The 23,547-nt window shown below is 39.2% G+C and overlaps 1 protein-coding gene and 1 long non-coding RNA gene across 4 annotated transcripts in view; both read right to left on the bottom strand.

Annotated features, from left to right (window-relative positions):
- Window positions 1-1,737: 1,737 nt before the first annotated feature.
- Window positions 1,738-2,376, bottom strand: LOC121930316. Its single transcript, XR_006103914.1, has 3 exons — window positions 2,345-2,376; window positions 2,181-2,263; window positions 1,738-2,091 (listed from the first exon to the last, which is right to left on the bottom strand). It is a non-coding gene; the product is annotated as an uncharacterized LOC121930316 (long non-coding RNA).
- A 3,696-nt stretch (window positions 2,377-6,072) lies between these two features.
- LIN54 (lin-54 DREAM MuvB core complex component) overlaps window positions 6,073-23,547 on the bottom strand; it is a 31,293-nt gene continuing 13,818 nt past the window's right edge. For 2 of the 3 annotated variants that reach the window (XM_042468220.1, XM_042468222.1), the window contains exons 3-15: window positions 22,147-22,867; window positions 20,907-21,027; window positions 19,623-19,768; window positions 17,621-17,779; window positions 17,023-17,239; window positions 15,508-15,584; window positions 15,166-15,363; window positions 12,994-13,085; window positions 11,300-11,371; window positions 10,519-10,621; window positions 10,141-10,278; window positions 9,603-9,805; window positions 6,073-9,370 (exon numbers count right to left, since the gene is read on the bottom strand). In XM_042468220.1, the coding sequence (XP_042324154.1) occupies window positions 9,169-9,370; window positions 9,603-9,805; window positions 10,141-10,278; window positions 10,519-10,621; window positions 11,300-11,371; window positions 12,994-13,085; window positions 15,166-15,363; window positions 15,508-15,584; window positions 17,023-17,239; window positions 17,621-17,779; window positions 19,623-19,768; window positions 20,907-21,027; window positions 22,147-22,830 (2,412 nt within the window). In that variant the 5' untranslated portion in view covers window positions 22,831-22,867 and the 3' untranslated portion in view covers window positions 6,073-9,168. The remainder of the gene's footprint in view (window positions 9,371-9,602; window positions 9,806-10,140; window positions 10,279-10,518; window positions 10,622-11,299; window positions 11,372-12,993; window positions 13,086-15,165; window positions 15,364-15,507; window positions 15,585-17,022; window positions 17,240-17,620; window positions 17,780-19,622; window positions 19,769-20,906; window positions 21,028-22,146; window positions 22,868-23,547) is intronic. The other variant, XM_042468223.1, reaches the window with a different exon arrangement.

The following is a 23,547-nucleotide window of genomic DNA, read 5'->3' as shown; positions in this document are numbered from 1 at the left end:
CCCTAACAGTGAATATCGAAAAATGATTATACACCCTTTCTATAGTAGTGTGAATATCGACAGAGATAGCGAACCCCGACTTGTATGGAGTTGCGCAAAATATGGGCAGGACACCCAACTCCAACAACTTTTCTGCCCAGCTTAGATTGCAGTTTGGTAAACACATTGTTTGTCCCCTGCCTTGACAAACCTCCAAAATTGGTGTTTGTATTGTCTCCCCCAAATGAGCTAATTTCCCCATCAATTCCTTGATGTACAACAACACTGTGAAGGTATTCTGAAACAGGGTCAGAAGTTTCATTCTGCAATTCCACCAATTCTAAAAGCTTTGACTGAACACCCTCTTCTTTGTCAAAGTACTGAACAATGGCTGGGAATATTTTATGGTAATTATGGTTGCTAGCATCTGTACTAACACCAATAAAACCACATTTGTCAAGGCTTTTCTTTAACTCAGCTTTAAAGGTGAAATTACATCATTTACCACTGCCTCAGTCTTTGTCTTTGAACTTGAAAAGGTTTTAGCTATTTCAGAGTCCCTAAACATTTCAGACATCAACTTGCTTGTGCCTGCTGTTGAATTGTATGATTGGTGATGCTTAACACTGTGGAAGGCAAATGTTACCTCTGCTAAAGCAACCTTTTTTGCTTCAGATTTGCCTGGTGGAAAAAATGTTGTTAACTGCTTGGAGGCTGAAGGACATTTAGCAGCATTCAAATGCTTCGTGGTTGCAAGGTGAGAGGTGATGTCCTTTCTCCCACCATGCGATATGGAAAAATAAGAGCTGTGAAAATGAAAAAAAAAAAAAATGATGTTACATAAGTAACATTTAGGGATGGAGTAATATTTAGTAATTTTCATTTCCACTTAGTTTACAATATGAACTTACTTGCACAGAACACATGTTGCTTCGAATTCCATGCGACCCCGCTTTACGGATGGGAACTCTCTTGTATATTCCTCCTTAAACTTCATCTTCCTCTTGGGATGGGAGCCATGCCTTCAAATATGAAGCTTCTAACAAAAACCACAAGGGCATATTTCAGTTGTCTGTTCATAGCTCAGACTGTTGAGATTATGTAACACTGAGCCATGATGGCTAGTGGTGCAAAACAAGAATGTCCAGAGGTGGTGACATTGTTGATTAAGGTGTGGCAGGACCTCAATCCCTCCCCCCCCCCCCCACAGACAGGACTGATAATATCATAATCATCACCACCACCGCTACAGCATGAGAGCCATTGAAGCCGAGAGAGTGCGCCTTTCCAACCCAAAGTGTATTTCTATGCTTTTCAGGCTTCTGTTAGCCTGAAAAGCCTAAAAAATACACTTTGGACTGGAAAGGCGCACTCTGTTGGCTCAGAGAGAACCAGATATGGATATAGATGATGATATGACAGGGCTAGTTAAAATCAGAGTTCGGTCTGACATGAAGCCAGGCTGTATTCTGAATGTAACACCCTGGTGTATGCTTAGAACTTGCTATGAACTTGATGTGATGGCTTAACCTCAGACAAGACAAAGGGTATGAAGATCTGGGCTTTTGTTAAACCAAGGTAAAGAATAGAGTGAGTCAATGCAACTACATCTGAACACAATCAAGGAAGGCAAACAGATGAATAGATGGCCAATGACTTAATCACTGAGCCATCAAGTGTCAGGTAAAAAAAGAAAGAAACTGGGAGGTGATACCCTAAACGAAGAAACAAATGGAAAAACACTGAGTTTAGGGGAGAATGAAGCTAAAAAAACTATAATTTTATTAGAACAATATGTTAAATACAAAAATAAGAGCTAAAACCCGCTGTGAGGCTTATTCTGGCTTGTAAGCCACACTTAGTAAGATAATAGGCAGAACTGGGCTTGAAAACTGCAATTCCCAAAATAATACAAAACTATAACAATTCCTCTGCGTCTCACACCTTGTATAGAAATGAGTACACACAATATTATTATAATTACAGAGTGCACAGACAGAGGCTTGGATGGAAAGGGATATACAGTATGCCCAAAGCAGATAAAAGTGTACAAAAGATTCAAAAAAAGACCAGACGCGTTTCGACAATTGTCTTCATCAGTGGTCCAAAGAACTGTAGGAATAAAATAAGTGAAAATCAAACACTGTGCTGACATAAAGAAGACCATATAGCTAGAAAATGGTAAATGTGTAAGTACCTACTTAAGCCACCTTGTAAGGTAGAGCATGTGGGAACCACCTGTCCTTTTGGTAAGTGGAAGGTCAACTCAGACCTTGAGCCGTGCCTGAAAAATTTAGGCAAAATTTGATAAAAGATGGATACAATAAAAGCTGTTTTGTGTAAAGCCAATTGCTTTCCTACTCACCTAGGCTGGGGTGTCCCACAAGTACTTGTCAGCTCTGATGCTGTTATGCAAAGGGAAAATTTAAATCCTTTTGCAAACCAAAAACTAATACAGTACACCTGTTAGATCTAATAAAAAATCATTCTGCAGTGGATGCGATCCTGTAAGTAATAACAGTCCCTGCCATTATTAACAGAAAAAAAGAAGGCAAACATTTGAAATACTTATAAAACAGCAGACCAATTGCAGTTGTCATTCAGACCATGCGGTTTCTGTGTTTGTAGTGTGTACATCCAAAACAATTCCCTGTGCCGGAGTTTTCTTTCAAGATGTAATCCAGTTCCCGGGAACTACAAACACAGAAACCGCATGGTCTGAATGACAACTGCTTCATTCTCCCCTAAACTCAGTGTTTTTCCATCAAGTGTCAGGCCAAAGACAAAGAATCTTCTTTTGAAGGTGATGGTTGTTCTTGTCTAGCAACTTCCAAACTTCCTGTGGGGATTTTCCAATCCTTTTCTCTAGGGCTCCTACCTCCTCCTTTGCAAGCTGACTACATGACATCCCTGCCTTGGAGAAATGGTGGTGCTCCTAGAGGTTGGCTTGGGGTCAAAGTGAATTCCACACACACTCCAAAATTTAATATAAATTGATATGCTCTAACAAAGTCATTCTCTCTCGGCCTCAGAGATGGTGAGCCCAGCTTGCTGGTATTAATATCATCACCATCGCATTCATCACCTTTGCCAAATTGTATCCTCATATAGAAATATGCGAAAACAATTTGGCAAAGATGATGATGATGATGTGGAGGAGGCCCACTGTCTCTGAGGCTGACAGAGTGCGCCTTTCCAATCCAAAAGGTATTTCTATGCTTTTCAGACAAGTGTTAGCATGAAAAGGGTAAAAAAATACACTTTGGACTGGAAAGTCACTCTCTCTCGGCCTCAGACCCCTTTGGGTTACTGTGGAAAGATTTCTGCAAATGTCCCCTGCAGTGTTGATTTCAAATGTCTCGAACGCACACAACAGTAACAATCAAATGCTAGGGTACACTAAGGTTATTATACAATACTAAGATATTAAACTAAAACACTAAACAGTAACTAACTAAAACACAATAGGACTTTGATGATCACACACACACACACCATCCAAACTGTAATGACTGAAAAACTGTGGTCCAAAACAAACTTTGGAAAGCACATATTCATAGTAGAAAAGAAAAAGAAGATAAAGTTCCACATGCTGTGATGGTCCAAACACATTTCTTAAAAAGCCTAGAGAGTTTTGCCCAACTCTCTATGTATTGGAAGAAACCACTTTGATTGAGAGAGCAGGCTGCAGCTACAGACATTTATAGTAATAGCCCCTAAAGAAGGCAAACTGCTGACAATCCTAGAATCGTAGAGTTAGAAGAGACCACAAGGGCCATCTAGTCCAACCCCATTCTGCCATGCAGGAAATCTCAATCAAAGCATCCCTGAAACTCATTGGGCTTCTTAAGAAATAAAAGTTTTTGGACCATCACACACCCTTGATGGTGATGATACTGATACCAGGCTGATGGTATCAATATCATCACCATTGCCACAACAAGGCAGACCTCTATTATGAAATCATTTTTAAATATATATATAAAATAAAAAATAAAGGGCCCTTTCCTTTCCTTCTTTGGGAAAGAAATTGCATGGTGTTAAAGCAGGGTTGCCCAACTTGGATAGGAGGTAGGGGCTGAAATTAAGGTCGGCTAGGCTGTTTGGGCTGCCCATAGGTTTAGGACAGTGAAATGTAGGACATTTAGTAAAAATGTAGGAAATTCAAGGAAAATGGAGGATGATGGCAGGCTGCTGTGGGTCACTTGACAAATAGGAGAGCGAGCAGTGGCCAACTACCTGTCAAATAATAAAAATTACAGGCTTCACTAATACTGATGTCCAGTTTAATCAGATCAACAATGATATTCAAGTAATTTAATACAGTGTTCAAAATGTTTTATTAGCTACATTCCATAATATATGATCAATCCAGTCAGCCTTCCACATTTGCAGGCTTGATATCCAAGGTAATAGGATCCAGAAATATGCAGATAATGATCCTTTCACTATTTTCCAAGGGGTATAGGCCTGTAACTCTTCTGCCATCATCATTTTTTCCCCTGTAAAATTTTTGTATGACAACCAGTGTCATGTATGGTTTGAGCACTGAACCATGACTCTGGAGATCAGGGTTTGAAAGCAAACTCAGCTATGACATCCAGAGGGTGACCTTGACCATGTCACACTGTCTCAGCCTCACAGAAAGATGGCAAAGAGAAATCTTGCCAAGAAAAACCCTATTTTTGAATCCTCATTTCTGTGAGGCTGAGAGAGTGTGACATGAGTCCTGAACAACTGGAAAGCATGGAACAACACAGATACACCACAGCCATCAAGTTATACAAACACACCACAGCCATCATCCACACAGATTTCTCCCCAATACACGCCTTGCAGGGTGACCAGTCCCCTGGGCCACAACCAGGCCTGCCCATCTGCTGGGCAGCCCTGCTCTAGTCTAGACTCACACAGCTAGATCTTTGAATAATAATAATAATAACAATCATGGAAGGTCCCTCTGCAAACTGACGTCACACAGCTAGATCTTTGGGTGGTAATAACAATAATATTGATAACCATGGAAGGTGCCTTTGCAAACTGACTCACACAGCTAGGTCTTTGGGTGGTAATAACAATAATATTGATAACCATGGAAGGTCCCTTTGCAAACTGACGTCACACAGCTAGATCTTTGGGTGCTAATAACAATAATATTGATAACCATGGAAGGTCCCTTTGCAAACTGACTCACACAGCTAGGTCTCTGGGTGCTAATAACAATAATATTGCCCTCGCTTGCTCCCCCTTGCCCTCACTTACCCCCGCTTGCCCGCTGCTGCCCTCCAACCACCTCAGAAGTTCCTCGCTGGCCTGCGGGGAGCAAACAGAGAACTCCTCCTCTTTAAGCTGGGTGGCCAATGGGGGCAGAGAGCTGGAATAGCCCTGCCCCCTGCCAGGAGTCACAGTCTCCTGAAGCAGGGGGCGGGCTGTTCTGCTATTGGCCAGCCTGCCAGAGGAGCTCCAGCCTCCAATTGAGCCCTGCGCGCGCCCGCACGGAGCTCCGGGGGCTTGTTTGGTGGCGGCGGCCACAAGAGCAGCTGAAGGAGCAGCCACATTTGTGGCGGAGGCAGAAGCCGAAAGAGCAGCCGAAGAAGCAGCCACATTGGTGGCCGTAGGTAAGAGCAGCCAAAGGTGAGGCGGCGGCGGCACCCTAACAAAACCCGGGGGGGCCCCCGGGACAAAGGCAAAACCGTGGCGGGACCGTGCAGAACAGTCCAAAAGCGGGAAAGTCCTGCCCCCCGCCGGGATATGGCAACCCTAGGTATGGGCCATAGCTTTTAGTGAAAAGACAGAAAAGGCTGCAGAAGCAACTCTGGCAACAATGAAGGTAAGGAACAAATGAAGGGAATGAGGTTAAGGCAGTGTGCCTAATCAACAGGGTGCATATCAGTGGACAAACCATACGGGGATAGAGAAACGAGAAGTTCAGTCTTTAGCATACTAAGTATGAGACGATTAGACATTTTAGGACCTGGGAAATGGGTCCTGCCAGCTGATGCCTGTCGTCATGTTCATAGAATCTGACCGTTTAAATAATAATAATAAAGCCCTTCATATCCCTGGTTACTGAAAGAAAGAAGGGAAAGTCCATTTGTACATAATAGTATAAACATTTTATTATTTTTTCCTTGTGATTTATCTGACATTTGTTTTTTACAATATAGAAAAAGTGTACTCTTTGAATAGGTCTAGTAAATATAAATTTAACTCTATTTAGATGTAAACCAGAACTAGAAAATTAATCCCGCTACCCTTCCCTCTCAAAATCTGCTGACGTTTAATATGATACAAAAGCCTTCTGGCTAGGCACCTGCCAATCATTTCTGAAAGGGCTTTGATAGAATACTACCAAGCTCCAGCAAAATGGAGACAAATATGCTGCAGGTGTGCTCCATACATTTTCTCCCAGTATCTCCTGAGAAGTTGATTATTTTTACCAGCTTGTTCTTGAATTTAATGCAAATGACCAAGTTTAAAAACAAAAACGAGAGAGGTGGAAGAACCAAGCTAAGTACAAGGGAGAGCTTTTTCTAAGAGACAGGAAACTAGATCTTTGATTGCACCTTTTTCAAATCTTTTACACATAGTTCCATCATACATAATCTACAACTGGAATCCAAACTTCACAAAAGGGTTTCTGCACACTTATAAATACACATCACAAAAAAGGTGCGAGTTTGAATAAGACACAATATTTACAAAATTAAACAATTTAGTTCTAGCCAAAAGGATGCATTTTTTAAAAAATAACTTGATCAGGTATTACTTTATCCACTTACAGTAATTTACATTTATACAAATCTTTCATCATATGGATATTGATGTAATTAGTAAAAGGTGAATTCTCTCCACCTCTGAGTACTACAGACTTTATCCAATTAAGAGCTATGCTGGTAAAATATTCTGCAAAAATGAACATCTTCCCTTTCAGGATGTGTATGTGTAACCATGTGCGTGCATGCGCAGATACATAATAGAATACATATGTACAGGTATATTGTGAAAAAATCCCTTTTAAACAATCGCAGCATAATAATTACAGAGCAGACTAAGATATTTAGGAAGTGCTTTGTAAAGTGAAACGTGGAATTCATAACCATTCATGAAATTTATCCAACAGTTTGCTGTGCTAGAAAAACATGCAGACGTGTTTATACATTTTAATTGTATTTGTTAACAAATGTTCTTGCTTCTATGCACCTCCGTTCAAACAATGCAATTTCATCCTTTTTTCCTGTTCCACCAGGTAATCTCTAGGTCTAGTTTCCTTTTAATACAGTGTAAAGTTAACACACCACACTACTAAAATATATTTAAAATTCGGCTGAACTGAAACATATCAAAAATACATATGGGTTGCAGTTAATTTGGATACAGCCAATCTGAACAATTCAGGCCTCTGCTTTCTGCTAAAAGAAAGAAACAAAATTGGCGGATTTCCTCCCTCCTGAAACACCCAGATTTGTATGACGGATCTTTTTTTGCTACATGGGCAGATGAACAGTTCCACATGAACAGTTCCACCTTCTCAATCCTCTCAGCCACAATCCAATGAAAGCAGATGCACTAAAGTACATGGAATTTAACAATTCCAAATGATTTAATACCATCCAGTGAACTGAGTGTATTCTAGTCAGATCTGTATGTAACACACACCTCATCCTTAGAGAACTGCACCCTCAACACTTCAGTATTGAAACAGCACACATGCTTGGAGGCAATCTTTGACTCGTTTTATGTATTTCCACTGACAATGAGATCCTAAAAGCCACTTTCAGTGTGCTGAAGGGGATTCCTCCAATGCCAGTCATAAACTGACTGAGAATCTCCCTTCAAAAGGATCTTACTATGCAATCTAGTGTGGGAGTGAGAAATTACTCCTTTTAGGGCAAGCATCTATAGTATGACCATTTGTGGGTCTTGGTCACTACCTGGGAATTAAAGAAAAGGTTAGAGTGCAGTGAGCAACAACATTTGTCATTATATAGGAATTAAAGTTAATCCTATGTTCCCCCTCTTTCTCATGCAATGTTAAAGAGAGTGACATAACAAATTCCTCTCTAGATGGTACATAAAACAAAACATTGGCTGCATCAACCCTTTTATATTAGCATACAGCCTAACATCGGATTTTTTTTCCAGCTTTATGCAGTGGAAGTACATGAAGCCAAATTTGAGATGCCATAAAATATTACTGTATTACATAATTACCCTTTATGTTCTCCTAATGAAACATATCTGGGTGATTAAGGACTTACAAAGAATTTGTTTCTTGAATAATGGTAGCTAGCTCAAGAGAAAAAGCCAAGAAAGCTTTGCCTCCAATGGCCTGAGGGACGTCCAGGACGCAGCATAAATTTAAAAAGTCTCTTAGTTACATTAAAATCTGTCCAAAAATATTGGATATTTCCAAAAACCAAATAAATGTGGTTTATTAAAATTTAGAGCAAGTATTACAATGATATATTGTTTTTTAAAAAACAAAACAAAATTGTTTTATGATATTCTGAAGCTAAGACACAAGTTTGACCCTGATTTTTATATATCAGTGTATATTTCCTTATCTAGCTCTGGTAATGCATTACTCTTAATTAATACAAGAAGTATTTCCACTGAAATCAGAACTGCAGCCAAGACAATTGACAGATTTGCATCTCTTTTTGAATTGCTTTTCAGCAAATATTTATCTTTATTGACTTTTGTTCACCACCAATTCATCCAAAGATGATCTACTCTTATCTATATGCTGATGCAAACAAAATCTGTGTTGCATAGCTGAGGGAATATGCTAGGAACATATGTCCAGGAATTTCAGTTAAATGTGCTCAAGAGATATTTCTAATAGACTTGGCAGTGTCCATTACCCCTGCACCCCACTATACAAAATTCAAAACTATACATTTCAAATAATAAGTTAAATTGTCTGAATAACATTTTCTAACAGCGAAAAGGGAGGAAGCCATCTAAACCTTGCACAGTTCTGTACAGTTTTAGAGGCTGAGAAGGGGGAAAATACACACTGTGTATGTTAAATAGAAGTTACAATGCTACATGTCATTACAAAGCTTCAATATTAACACACACCAACAAAAACCAAGCAGCACCAAGAATGAAGAATGCTGCTGTGAACCAAAGTGTCCATGTGCCTTTTAGTGTCCTGTTCAGACTATAGCTCATTTTCAGGAGTCAGCAGTTCATGGCACAAGGGTCACTTTTAGACTTCCCTGCTGAGTTAATGATTCTCATCAGACAACGCCCAAACTCCTCTAGAATCATCCGCTCTGCCGCCACTTTTGATTTGCCTGCTTTCTCTGCCTGCTCGGCCTGCGCAAGTAAGCAGTCACACGTCGCATCAGCAACCTCCTTCGTCACAAAGGTAAAGGGCAACCTGGAAAGAAAATAACAAACTTGAGCAGCTGCATACAATAGAGTGGGGTGACAACCTAGATTTATTTTAGCCAAGCATCACAATATTGGTAAAGAACAAGAACAAGAGCCAAAGACATCCTTTAGCATGCCACTGTAATTCTTCAAACTGTGAAGTGCATGTTGCTGGGTACCTCTCTGAATAACATTATATAAGAAACTGCACAAAGTCAACAAAGTGGATGTGAACAGACCTTCCTCCTCCACTCGTGAGCACTGGTGCTGGCCTTGTCAACAGGTCTGAAATCTGTGAGGATAGCTTTGTTTTTGCAGCAGTTTGTTGCTGGACTCGTACTTCCGCAGCATCAGCCAAATGCATCAATGTCTTCCGCTCTGGGCTTTCCTCAAAGTTCTTGCAGCCAATGCATTTGCAAATTGAAGAACACATAATCTTTGCCTAAAAAAGTATTATAATTTTTTAAAGTTGTATAACAATGTATTCAATTCAGCAGTCATAATTACTGTTTTTTTTAGGATACCAGCCAGATAAATATGCCCTATTAATCCAAACAAACACTGTCATAATAAATTTTCGTTTTTAATCTCTCCATACATTACGGTCAGAAACTGGAGATAATTTTGGACTTCAAAGAGGCACTGAATGTTAGGCCTAAAATAGTGTAGGTTAGAGATATATATCTCAGAGCCATTATGCAGATGCTGCATGGCTGAATCAGAGAAGAAAAATGATAATCAAAGGGGAAAGAAAGACAGTGTTATTACAAGTCTTACCTCATAACATTCACAATAGTTTTTGAGGCACCCAGACCGCTTGCAGTTACAACCTTTGCTATGTCGCCTATCTGATTCACCTTCTTTTCCTTTCCCTATTTTGGGCTTGAATGCTTCAGGATTTCTATCAAGGCAGGCCTAATAAGTCAGAGGCAAAAAAGTCCATCATTGTACATACAAGGAAAGTAAATAATGTTAGAACTCTCACAGTTCTTAATTTTTTAATAAGTAGGTATCATGCCTCCCAGTCCCACTCACTCGAAGGAGGATAATAAAATAAAGGGGGGAGACTCTCTTTCACAGTATCAATGACATTCTAAAATAAATTTACCTAGAATTTACCTTACTAGAGTATTCTTTTTAAAAAGTAAATCTTACCTTGATTGCTTTTTGTCTATCATTTTCATGGTCCAGGTTGTTGTAACAATTTGTACAGTTGCAGTTGTTGCAGAACTCGCCATTGGCAAAGCAATCGCAATACCTAAAAAAGAAAATCTCAGTGATGGTTGGAAAAGAATGGCTTTGTTCTTGACCACTTTATACAACTAGCCATATACAGCTAGACATTTCACAATGTCCAGACTCTCCAAATAGATGGAGAACCTGCTGCTTGGGCAGGTTGTGACACAGAGAATCGAAGGGGAACAGGGAATCACTGAATAGAAGGCAAAGGCAACAGTGATGGCAAAACCTTTAGGGACTGAGCGCCCAAAATAAAATGCCTTCCGGCACCAGGTGTTAGCCGGACTTCTGGGGGGGGGGGACAGACTTCAGGGGTGGGACATCTGCTTTCTTTATCAGGCTAGCAACTATAAAGTAGATCCACTTGTGGCCAGTAGACAGAAGTGTTGCTTGCTCAGCCAGTCAAGCTCACTGATGGTTTGCCTCCAGGTGCAATGATTTACCCTGTTCTCAAGCAGCATGTAACATCACAAAAAATCTCGTGCTACTATGATCATGGAGCTCATTGGTCCATGTGCAGATTGTATGTGTATCCTCTGCTGCTCAGTGAGATGAGATAACAATTTAGAATCCATAGGACTTAAGCTTTCCATTTGTTTATTCTCTTAACAGCCAGCTGCAATACATACATGTCATTGTTGGAAGGGAAATGGTTTTTTTAACATCTGAAGATGTTAACAGAAAGGATTATACTTACAGTTTAAGACACAGTGATTTTGTACAGTTGCATGGCTTTCTGGGACGATTTGCAGATTCAGAAGGAATTACTCTGCAAAACAATTATAACATCTTTAGGTATTTTGCCCTCAAGATAAAAAAATGAGAGCAGTTACTATAGAAATGCAAAAGCTGTAAGATGAGGGTGAGAAAAATATGGCCTTGGAGAGGCCATGTACAACTCCACAATGCTAAAATGTTATCTAGCTTTAGTCTAGTGGTGAGAATTGTGTGGTCTCCAGACTTGTTCCACTTGCAATTCCCAATTCTGTGATGCTTGGCCCACCTACAGGTTGCCCTTTTTCTGGTGTAAATAAAAAAGGTGAATTGCAGGGATGCCCTGTATTGTTTAACATTTTAAAAAGAATTCAAAACCAAGAGTGGACTCCTGACACCTTTCAGTTTTGCATCATTTTGTTTGGCATGCCACACAGCCTTAGAGTCCCAGGGTCAGAAGGCTGGCTCCTGGATCCAACACTGTTGCCTATCCTTGTCATGGGACAATTCTCAGAGCAGCCTACACAATCCAGGCATACCATACTCAAGAGAACAGGAACATAATAGATAGTTGCCTCTAGAGCACACTATGTGCCACAAAACAAAAACAGCTGATAAATAAATCAAACAAAATCTATTATAGGATCATTATCCATAGGAGTCACGTTTATTGCTTTTTCTCTGATTTATTACTTGTTCTGGCCTTGTTTCTTTCTAGTCAGTTTCTACCAGAGGCAAGAAATTCTGTTGGGAGCAGTCAGTAGGTATAACTTAAATCACTCCAAATGCAAAGATGCAGAACAATTACTACTCTGAGGAAGTAACTTTCTGTTGAGGTTCTGCAGAAGTCACTACTTCATATTCTCCCTATTCGTCAGGAGGCAAGCCTACATCAATAGTTAATGCAGGAAAAATACCTACTCTTCTGTAGGTAAAAACTAAAGTCCACTGAAACTCATACTGTAGAAATTGTTTTTCAGGTGTTAGAAACCAAGTGTACTTTACTATCAGAAACATGGGGAAAACTGCAGTGAAGGGGCCATCTTTACTTAAACATTCTATCACTATTTATAACAGTGACCAACACTGTTCACTCCTTTGCATTTTAGCACCAATAAGGACTAGAGAGGCATTCTATGAACCTACCCCACTTTTGTAGAGTTCCCTTCCCTAAGACTTGACCAAACCCCAAGTCTTGGCACCCCATGGAAACTTATTACTACTTTTAAAACATTGCCTAGCTCTAGGCCAGGGATTGAAATTGTGTTGACCTCCAAATGTTGTTGGGCTACAACTTCCAGCAGTCCTGGACTAAATACCAAATGGTGAGAAATGCAGATGTATAATGGATGGATTCAAAGGTAGGTTTCATATCAACAGTGTTTTTATCTATTTCAGTTGTCTGTGTTCATGTGTGTTCATGTCCCATGCCTTTGTGGTGAGGTATGCTAGTGGTTAAATAAAATGACTTAAGCAAGTCAGCCAAGCCATATGCTAACAAAGCAAGGGGATAAGGGGTAGTGCTATGGAAGAAAATGGTTTCCTGCCCCTAAAAGTGCACTTGAGATTATAGCAGCCAAACAATGAATATCATTTTCCCTGAATCGCTTCTCTTCCCATTTGATTTAAATGTTGTGCAAAAAAATAACAATTTAAACTCATCTGCACAATACACACCCATTGAATGGCAGTCGAGCTTGGGTCTGGATACTAGATGTCCCACTAAGACTGGCGTTGCTTGCTATGGATACATAGGATGACTGCTGCAGCTAAAAGAGCACAAAGTTAGTACACGACCCACTGTTTTGTAGTTTAGTACTTTCACAAACAGCAACATTAATCACACACTGCTTATTCTTTGCTCAAGCGTCAGAAAGCATTTCTCATGGTTATTTTTTAGAAAGGAGGAGGATTCTGTCATCTGTGGATTATATCCTCAAGTTCAGTATATACATAGGTTTCTAGTGCTAATAGAAACCATTTTCATGATGTTACAATGTTTCACTCTGACTATAACAAGACCGAAGCTTGTTTCAGTGCACCTGTCTCATCACACCACCACAATTTTTGGGTGCCTAGGCTGAAAAATTCAGCAGCTATCACCATATATAGCAAAACACCCTGCTTCATTAAAAACTCCGAGAATCAATTTGAAGATACTGTACAGCTGATCTACAGCCTCTACTATCAAAGTTCTTTCACTGTTTTATGCCAGAGTTCATAGCAAGTCAAAAAGGACAACAATAATTTTAATGAGGAAAATGGCTTCAATTTTGTTCTTTTTCAGAAACATTCAAGATGCTTTTCATTTATAAAATTGTTAGAATTCCTTCATAACTGCTCTTTGCTTTTTTGTCTGCTGCTATTAAACCAATTTCTAACACTTGGACTAAATTTTTTTCTTCTTCTATTAAACTTATAGTCCATATATATTTTAATGTAGTCCAGTCTTTGAATTACTGAGTTCTCAGAATATACCTGAAGTCTGTTTTTCATTCTCTCATCTTTCAGTTTCTAGGTTGAATTTCAAATCATTTTTCAAAACTGGTTAGAACAAAATTCCCTGAACAAACAACAGGTAACCTACAACTTTGCCAAGAATTTATTCTTAGCTGACATAAATGCTGATAATGGTTCTTCCTCTCTTTGTACCTACTGAAGAGTGGGTGCTGAAAACACCTTCCTCCCTGCTACTTTTAACTGTTCTTCCCTATCACTATTTGTGACAGGAAATACCTTTTTGTTGTTGCTTTAGCTGATTGCCTCATAAAATTAGATCAGATTGCATCTTATTTCCTAGAAGAGTAATCTCTTAGCCATTTTGACTATGAAGGAGGGTGTGGGTGTAATTGTTTTCCTACAAAAGCTCTTCACAATGATTTGCAATCCATTAAGCCCCAACGTAACTATTTTATATACACATTTTCTACCCCATTGCTTTCAAAAGGAGAAAATAGCAATTCATGGCTACTCCCACATAGTGGATATTATTTGTCACAAGGAAATGGACTGACATGTACCATGAATATTGAGTTGCTATACTGGATGCCACAAGTTATTATTCTTTGTCCGTTATAGCAGGATCGACATAGGTGGCATCAATTTCCCCCCTCTTTTTCTGTCAACTTTTGGCCAGTGACATTATTCCAAGAATAACAATTTCCTGATATAGCTTGCAGTACAAGACAAATATGGGGCACATCACAGATGTATCATCGTGGGAAAATGAAGAAGCATGTGTAGTGTCATTGTGCCACCAACATTTACCCATAAATGAGAAAAAAGCCCTGTGTCTTGGTTATCAAAGCAGAGGAAACCCAAAGGTCCCTCACCCCCCATTCCAGCAAATATTACTGACCACATAAGTCTGAAGCTGGGAATTTATTATCTCATCAGAATTTCAAAACACGTCTAGTTTTTTTTTAATAATAAGAAGTACAATAGGAAGAAAATATTCTGGGGTATTTGAAGCCTAAGCCCTCTAACTGTCATTTAAACAAATACAGTGGTGCCTCGGGTTACGAAAGTAATTCGTTCCGCGGCCGCTTTCGTAACCCGAAAAGCCTTCGTAAGCCGAATTGCCATAGGCGCTAATGGGGAAAAGCCGCGATTCCGTGCGAAAAAGCCGAAAAAAGCACCAAAAGTTTTTTCGTAACCCGAAAAAACATTCGTAACCCGAAACAATAATTCCCTATGGGATTTTTTCGTATCCCGAAAATTTCGTAACCTGGGTATTTCGTATCCCGAGGTACCACTGTACTCAAAAGTCCCCTAATTGGCTAAAATATAACCATGACACAGTCCTCATTAATTATTTTGGTCAATTTCATCTGTACATCAACATCATACCTGTGTGACATATTGAGCTGGGAGAACTGCATATCCCACATTTCCTGCACCAGGGGCTGGGGCCAGCACAGTCCCTGGGGGGAGGTTGGTGAGGTTTGGTTGGATCTGTGGCAGTGGTGTGGCAGGCATAATAAGTCTTTGCTGGGGCTGGCTTGTAGTAACTATCTGTGATGTTGGATTAATCGGTTTGGGTGCCACCTACAAGGGAAGGAAATATTCATGACATATCCACTGCAGATAAGATCTTAAGCTTTTTAGAAAACTATTTTATAAATATCTTAATACATTCCAGGTGACTGAAAGAAAATGGCTCCATATTAAGTAGAGGTATACAGAACTTACCTGTTTGACAGTCTGTGCTGCTGGGACAATTGGGACTGACATTCGCACAGGTGCTGCATTCACCACCATTGGCTTAGCTATTCAAAAGAAAAAGCATCAGGAGCAACATACAACATTTGATGCAAATCCATTTATGTGATGGACAACTTTAGTTAGCCAGTCCAGTTTGTCATTCTCATAAAATAGAGGGCTACCTAATGCACCCACCCTGATTTGTCTCTCTATCACCAAGAAATGCTGGATGCCTTTTGTGTACCATGATGTCACGGTGCTGAAGAGAGACAGCTCTGTGTGAACACAGCCACATAAAAATGAAAAGAATGGCAAAACAGCAATTTTGTTGGCCAGACACAATACCATTCTGGATCTCATGACAGGGTTACAAAGTAAGTATGCTATACTCATTTGTATTTGAAAGTACTGAAGTTTTTTCAAATTGTGTACATCTATAAGAGCATATCTAGCCAATTTTGAGCTGATATATATTTCAATTCCATTTAATTTACAGTGTGTTGTAAGGGGGCTGTATCTGTTGAGATATACTTTCTTGTTAAGATGAGTGATTGAATGAAGTTCAGAACAGAGTAGATACACTCCACTCTGCAACATTTTATTGCAGATCTTACTCAAGAATGGAGCATTTGCTAATAGCCAAGTGATGGGCTTGAATACTGCAATGGCTTTAATAAGCAAAGCTTTTCATACATTACCCCACATTAGTTTAAAATTACAGCCCCCCCCCATTTGCAGCTTTGATTATATGTTCTCTCTAGGAATCTCTAGATTCTTCAGTGCAACTCTATGGTCAACCTCTGCAAAATGTTGTGCTGGAGGATCTAGAGATTTCTAGCGAGAACACTTGTCTAGGTATCTGTAGGGCCACCAGTGCAATTCTATGGTCAACTTCCAACAGAGGTTGACCACACAGTTGATCTGGAAGATCTAGATTTCTAGAGAGGTGCTTTTAGTCTTTTTTTATTTGTGGTTTTCCCACTTTCATGGGGGGTTATGTGCCTCTAAACCCAGTGAATGTGGAGGATCCACTGCATATGCATACAAACGACAGATTTCCCAGAACTTTCTATAGAGGGAAAACATCATATAAAACTGTTAGTTACGTAAGTATTCAACTTATTATGTTTTCATTGATTCAATGGATCTAGTCTTGCTAGGATTAACAACTGAATTTTTGATCATAACTAATGGAACAACTAATAGCAGAGTAGTTAGACAGCACTTGTAACCTCCTACAGAAATTCAAACTGCTCTGTAAAATTAAGTTTGAAGCAAGCAAGCTATGGTCTTAAACCGATACTTTGACTACTGAACAAGGCATGTAAGGGGTTTCAGCATATACCTCTCTTTGAGGAAAGTATAAGCCAAACCACAACTAACCAAGGATCAACACCACATTTTTGTGGAAAATTAGGCGATATTTGGACTTCTTAAATACCATTCAATTTAATTAAGGATACTATTAATTGAAGGCACTATTCAATTAACTGCACTACTTACCTTGCTGAAGGGGTGCTGTGCTAGTGCTGGGATTCTGAGTGGCTGGCTGTGCTGAGCTGCTGGCTGTGGTGGCAGTTACAAGCCGGACATAATGAAATTTGCTTCCAGGTACCTGAATCTGCTGGACGTTGGGTGCTGTTGCCAAGGGGATTATGGTCTTAAACTGAGATGTACTCACTCCACCTACAGTGAGGGTTTGTACTGCAGATTTCACAGCCTGTTGAATAATAATAAAGTTACTCCTATGGTTCTGATATAGCAAACTTTTTTATTGTTGGCAAACAAATATTTCTAATGAGAACTGGCATTGTTTACCTTCACATTTCAGATTAAAGCACAGTTATATGATTCATATAAAGCACAGATATATGATTCATATAATGTATGATTATATATATCATATACAAAATATGTGCTATTATTATAGCTTGGCTATAATAAAACCACTGCTTTCTAAGTTTGGTGTAAGCTGTTTTTCTCACTTATATTTCATCTGAGTTTATTAAAATGAGAGCAAGAATAAGTGTCTGAACTTATGTAATGCTGCAAGATATAAGCAGAAAGAGAGGCTCCCAGAACAAGTCAGGCTAGTGCATACCTGAGTAGTTGTACTATTTGCCACAGCTTTTCCTGGGGAAGATGGCGTTGAATGCTGCACTGTAAGAATCTGTTGTCCCAAGGCTACATTTAGTGGAACACCAACTGTTTTCTGTGGAGAGCTTGGAGGTTGTGAGGCAACTGACACCACTGTTAGCTGCTTAACAAAAATTCAATATCTCAATTAAAGCATTCTGTAAGTGATAGATCCACACAAGTACAGCTCCCTCAACTTCAAAATGTATTATACATGATAAAAATATACAAGTTAAAAAGACTTTTCATGCTTTTGGCAAGTGGTACTCTCAAGGCACGACTCGGGGGGGGGGGGGGAATAAATAAGAGAGCCCCCAAAGCAGGAAGTGAAATAGTGCACATTACCCCTAAAGGGGGTAGCTACAAGAGCATTCAGTCCAGAGTCTAAAGTTACTTAACTGCATTTATGTGTTGTATGTCAGCATTCCCTCAGTGAGAACATGTAACACAGCTGTGACAGACTATTTATTTAGAGAATCTCTAGGTAGCCATTCAGCATATGTTTCATGCCACACGCACAGTGTTATGTTCACAGTAATGAACTGGAACAACATGAGAACATGCAATACTAGATTACATAAAGGCTGCAAGAGTATCTTTAGAAAGCCCATGAGTTTGTGAAAACTTTTGAATTAGTCTAGCATGGAGAACACTATACAAACGACAGATTTGAACAGTGAAAATGCAAACAGCTCTCCATTGTCATTACTCCTGAAGTGAACAGAAAAAGAAAAGGAGGCACAATTGAGAGCACACATTCAATATGGTTTCAGCTTGCACAAATGTGACAGGCTTATAAACTGCTACTCATCTGGTAGCTAGTGGCACTTAACATAACCTTCAGGTAACCAGACAAGGAAGCTTTTATAAACTGAAGCAGGCTCTTCCCTCCTCCCTACTGTTCTTTCAATTTCCAGCCCACTGAAGTGAAATAGAGAACTAAGAGAGAATTCCAAGTACACTTAGTAGCAAATAAGCCTCACTGAACTATAAGGAATTTACTTCTTAGAAGTGCTCCACAGCCAATGTGGGCTGGTTGGCTAATAACATTTTTTGCCAGTTAGGAAGCTTTAGAGATTTAGATTCTGTGGATATGTACAACTTATTGAGGCTAACTACAGACAAGTGCTTGAATTAAGAAACTGAAAACTATTTTGTTTCCATATTACAAGAACATACTATATTCTTCTGTAAAATAACCTGATCTACTGTACTCAGGTGAAAAATTATTATAACAATTAGACCACACTGACAACATATAGAAGGGTATATTGCATATGCCTAATGATTCTAGAACTAAAAGCCATCTAAAGTTTGCTAGAAAAAGCAATTAATTTGATCACAAGAAGTACAATGAATAACATGAGTAGCTTCCTGTGTTTATTCAGTTTCTTATTTTAAAAGGATGATCAATTTCAATTAATCATTGTACATCTGTACTATAAGTTACAATACTTTAGGCAACAGGCACTATCTGTGCGAGGAAACAAACCTTTCCTTTCCCACCTCAGGCATTTTTGTTCAGCCAGTGAGTGTTGAGCATTCCAGTTTCAAAAGAAATATACACATTGGCTAAATAAAGGCCTCACTTTTGTATGTGTTAGAAGAAAAGGTAGTGGGTTAAACAAGAGACTCATGTTAACAGCTCAACAAACCTTGTTGATTTTAACTTGATCTAGATTTACTTTAAGGGGTAACTCACTTTTCTGATTCAAGACCACTATCTAAGAACAAGATTATTTTAGCCCTTAAGGTGCCAGAGACGTTGTTTTTGCTATAACGTACTAAGAAGATATTAGGATAAACGAAATCTGTTTGCCAGCTGCAATCATTTCAGGCCAACAATTAAATCACTGTAAGTTTGTATGAACAGGAGCAATCCTGCAATATTTATTAACAGCATGACTCAATGGTGAGATTAGGAGTAATACCTATGATACAGAAGTAAAGCTAGTTAAACTGCTTACCTTGTTAGGGGATTTCAAGGGTGATATGGCTATCTTGTTTGGTGCCTGCTGTATAGTAGAACTTATAGAAGTCCCAATAACTCCACTTTCTGAAATAGTTACAGTTTTTGGAGGTGTTCCTGGAGTAGTCTGAGAAAGAACTCTACCTGTAAAGAAAAAAGACAACAGAGACAAATGATGATTTCAGTGGCTAGCATCTTTCCAACATAACTTACATTTCAGGAATGTTGAACCATCATGTTCTGTGCCACTGCATAAGAGATATGCTCTTCTCTTATGCAACTTAACAGAAATGTCTTGGACTTTCTGAGTCTGAACCTAGCAGTGAACACTGAGCCACCACCTTCCTAAGCCAAAGGAAACCAGTCTACTCACTTCATCATTAATGGCCATTCCAACAAACACTATCTGAATCACAATCAGGTGGCACTATGACCACTCAGTGGCCAGCCCATGTGACAATCTGTGGGAATTCAACTCCTTTGCCCACCCCTGCTCTAAAACACTGTTCACTTTACATTTACCAAAAGAGGACTATGAAGTGTAAAAGCAACAGAATCTTTTTACTAGCTCATAAATCAGAACTTATTAAGTCATCTGTTATCTTAAAATGTCAGGAAGTACTGTTCAATTGCTGAAGCAATGCATGGAGGAAGGGGTATAATTAATTCATGGTGGTAACAGAACTAGTCAGTAGCCAAATGCAGACCAACAGTAGCCACAAATAGTTCAAAACCAAGTGTATTCCTCCACTTTAGTACATACTAATAAGCATGCAGTTTCCTACATTTATCACATGATAACTTGACTGTCTGTATTTACACAAAGTCTGTCTATGATCTGAACAGCTGAGAGAGAAATAACAAATTGCTGTTATGTTCTGAAGCCGGGAATAAAGATTTAATCCTTGGTTGGGATCTAAACAGCCCATGCTCAGAAAGTACACCTGTGAACATACAATATCAATGTCCCCTTAGCACATAAAATGTCACCCTAGATCAGTGGTTCCACCATTCTTGTAAGACATAGGGTAGGCTTCTTAGGGGCTTTGCCATAGAAGATGATTCTAAAAAGGGGTCCCTGAGTCAAAAAGGTTGGGAACCCCTGCCCTAGATGATCCCCTGGGTTCAAGAGTAGCTTATTTGTGGGGATTTGGAAACAGTGGGAAGGAATAATGGTCTTGAAAAGCCCCCACATTACTATCCAGCCACATCTCTAACTGAACTGACATTTACACCCCTGAAAAACAGCGTCAGTCAAGAAGTTACAAATATATATAAAAACCTGCAATGACTGGTGACACTTGAGTTGTCTGTCCTGTAACTGGTTTGCTATTGATTGGTTTTGTGAAGATCAGCTTTGTTATTACTGGGGCTGAGGTTGGTGTCCTAGTTTTCTTAGCAATCTGGAAAAAAAAGGACCGAGAAACCCAATAAACATGTCATTCATTCACAATTTTTCTTGCTCATCGACACTGAAACCCTCTTTAGACTTGGCATAACTCTGCAGATTTACAGTTTGGGGAAATGGAAGGAGAAGAAAAACCAGGAACAGAGGCAAATGTAAAGAAATCAATGTGACCTTGTTGAATTCATGTCAACTAACAAAAATGAGCTGATTACAAAACAGAACTGTTCTGTGCCTGTCTAGTTCTACTGTATCTTTGGATGCAGAGGGACATTTGTTGTGATACGACAGCAATGCACCACTAGGGGAGCCAAAATGCAAATCTAACTATTGTGTTAGATTTACACTATTTACACTACTGCACATGCTGTTTCTTGCATTTATCTGTATACATTCCGTCCTATTCATTCTCACTTTCCCTTTACAAGAGCCAATCATCTCCACCGCACCTCAACCAATGAGCCTGAACACAGTTTCATTATTATTTCTACTCACCTTCATCTTCTCATTATTTCTGGGAAACATCCTTTAACCCTGGCACTCCCCATTTATTTGTTACGTTTCTAACCCATTCTATATCAGTAGATTTCAGAGTAGAATACAATAAGCAAAACAATTCAATAAAAGACTATAAACAATTAATCCACAAATTGTTATAATTGTTATCAATATAAAATTGGCATTAATAATCCAAGCACATAAAACAAAACTCAAAAGACTTGAGTAAATAACACGACTGAAATTTTATGCTGCAATGACACCAGCATGAACACTAAGCAGGTCTCTGTGGAAAGGACATGCCATAACTGGGGTGCCATAGTCAAGGTGGCCTTCTCTTGCCATCTTCACATGATGCATACCACCTTAAAGAAAGATGCAGTAGAGGGCTCTCTTGGCAGATCATTGCGTTCATATAGGTGCATACAGGGAGAAGTGCCCCCATACACCAATACTATTATTATTTATCATCATCCATCATCCTTATTTTAACTCAACTTTCTATCTTATTGATATATCGAGGTCTCTTACCTGTTTGACTATGTGCCACATGCAACAAAAGGCACATCGCATTAAAAGCAATTTTATCATAAAGCAAATTAACAAAACCCTTCCTTACCTGCACTGCTTTAAGTTGTTGAGTCTGCAATATAGAGGATTGAGTGGTAGTATTTACTAGCTGGCTCCCTGGAGTCAAAGCTGACACGCCAATGACAGGTTTCACCTCTGCCCGTCCTCCAATAGTTACCACCTTAAACTGCTGCGCTGAAACCTTTGAGTCACTTGTTTGCACCTGTGACGTGGCCTTCTGAGACTGTGACAGTTGATTGTGGGGTACAGCTAGAACAAATGGCTGTCCAGGCTTCCCCAGAGTTGTTACAATGAGCTGTTGTCCTTCCTGTTTTATAGTCTGTTTACTAATTTTCAAGTCTGTTGTCTTGTTTAAAATGATCTGATTGGCCGATATAGTGACAGGAGTCTGTGTACCCAGTTTTTGGAGGCCACTTTGAAATGAAGGTTGTATACCCATACCAGTGTCAGTTTTTGCAATAGAAGTATTGCCAGTGATGTGGCTCACACAGTTGCTGGGCAATGTAACAATCTCTGTTGTGATTGACGATGTAGCAGGAGTAGTAGAATCACCAACTGAGCTTACATTTGACACTCCTTCCAGTTCCGTTTCCATAGGAATACTCTCGCCCACAATTACAGCCTCAATGTTCTCATCATCTTCTAACGTTATACCTGTGTCCATTATTTCTTCTGGAAGCAAGCTGTTAACTTCTGCTGATACCACCTCCATGATGTTAATGTTGATGGTTTACGCCAAAGATGATTTGCTGCAGTGTTAATTCAAAAGAAATTTAGATTTTTTGCTCCACAATGATATGTAACTTGCAGTCATATATATCATGGCAGTATGTGAAGCTAGCACATACACAGAACAGCCATTTGTTGCCCCAAACCCAAAGATTACTCAGTGCTATGGATAACCAAGAATGTTTACTGATAAAGACTTTTACTGAGAATACTGACGACATGAGAGCTGGCATAGTGTTGTGGATAAATAATGAAGGGATAAACTAGGAAGTCCTTGGTTCAGATTCCAAGCGTCAGAGGTGTAACATTTCATGAAATTTCTCATTTTCATATAAAATCCAGATTATTTTACTGCTAAAGCCACAAAAAATGTTTTATTCATTTCTTAGAAAAATCTGGCACATTTCTGCAGGCTAAAATATAAAAAAGCAGTTTTATATATAAAAAGGTGTGAATATACTAAAGAGAAAGCTTCAAACTGCTTTATCCTATGCTTCCTAAGCACGTGTGTCTTAGGATTCACCGTCTGAGAAACAGGAATGAAAACACAAACCATAAATTTTGTAACAATTTTTTAATAGAAACAGTCATATACAGTTACAGTCTTAAAGATTAGGCAAGCAGCATATTTAGATAACTCAACAGTCAAAGCATTCAATTTTTCAAAAGTGTACAGTACTGTCATAAGCAATGAAAACCC

This window comes from Sceloporus undulatus, chromosome 5 (genome assembly GCF_019175285.1).
Source record: "Sceloporus undulatus isolate JIND9_A2432 ecotype Alabama chromosome 5, SceUnd_v1.1, whole genome shotgun sequence".
Taxonomy (NCBI): Eukaryota; Metazoa; Chordata; class Lepidosauria; order Squamata; family Phrynosomatidae; genus Sceloporus; species Sceloporus undulatus.
The sequence above is the reverse complement of the archived record's forward strand: the minus strand, read 5'-3'. Positions and strand labels throughout refer to the sequence as shown.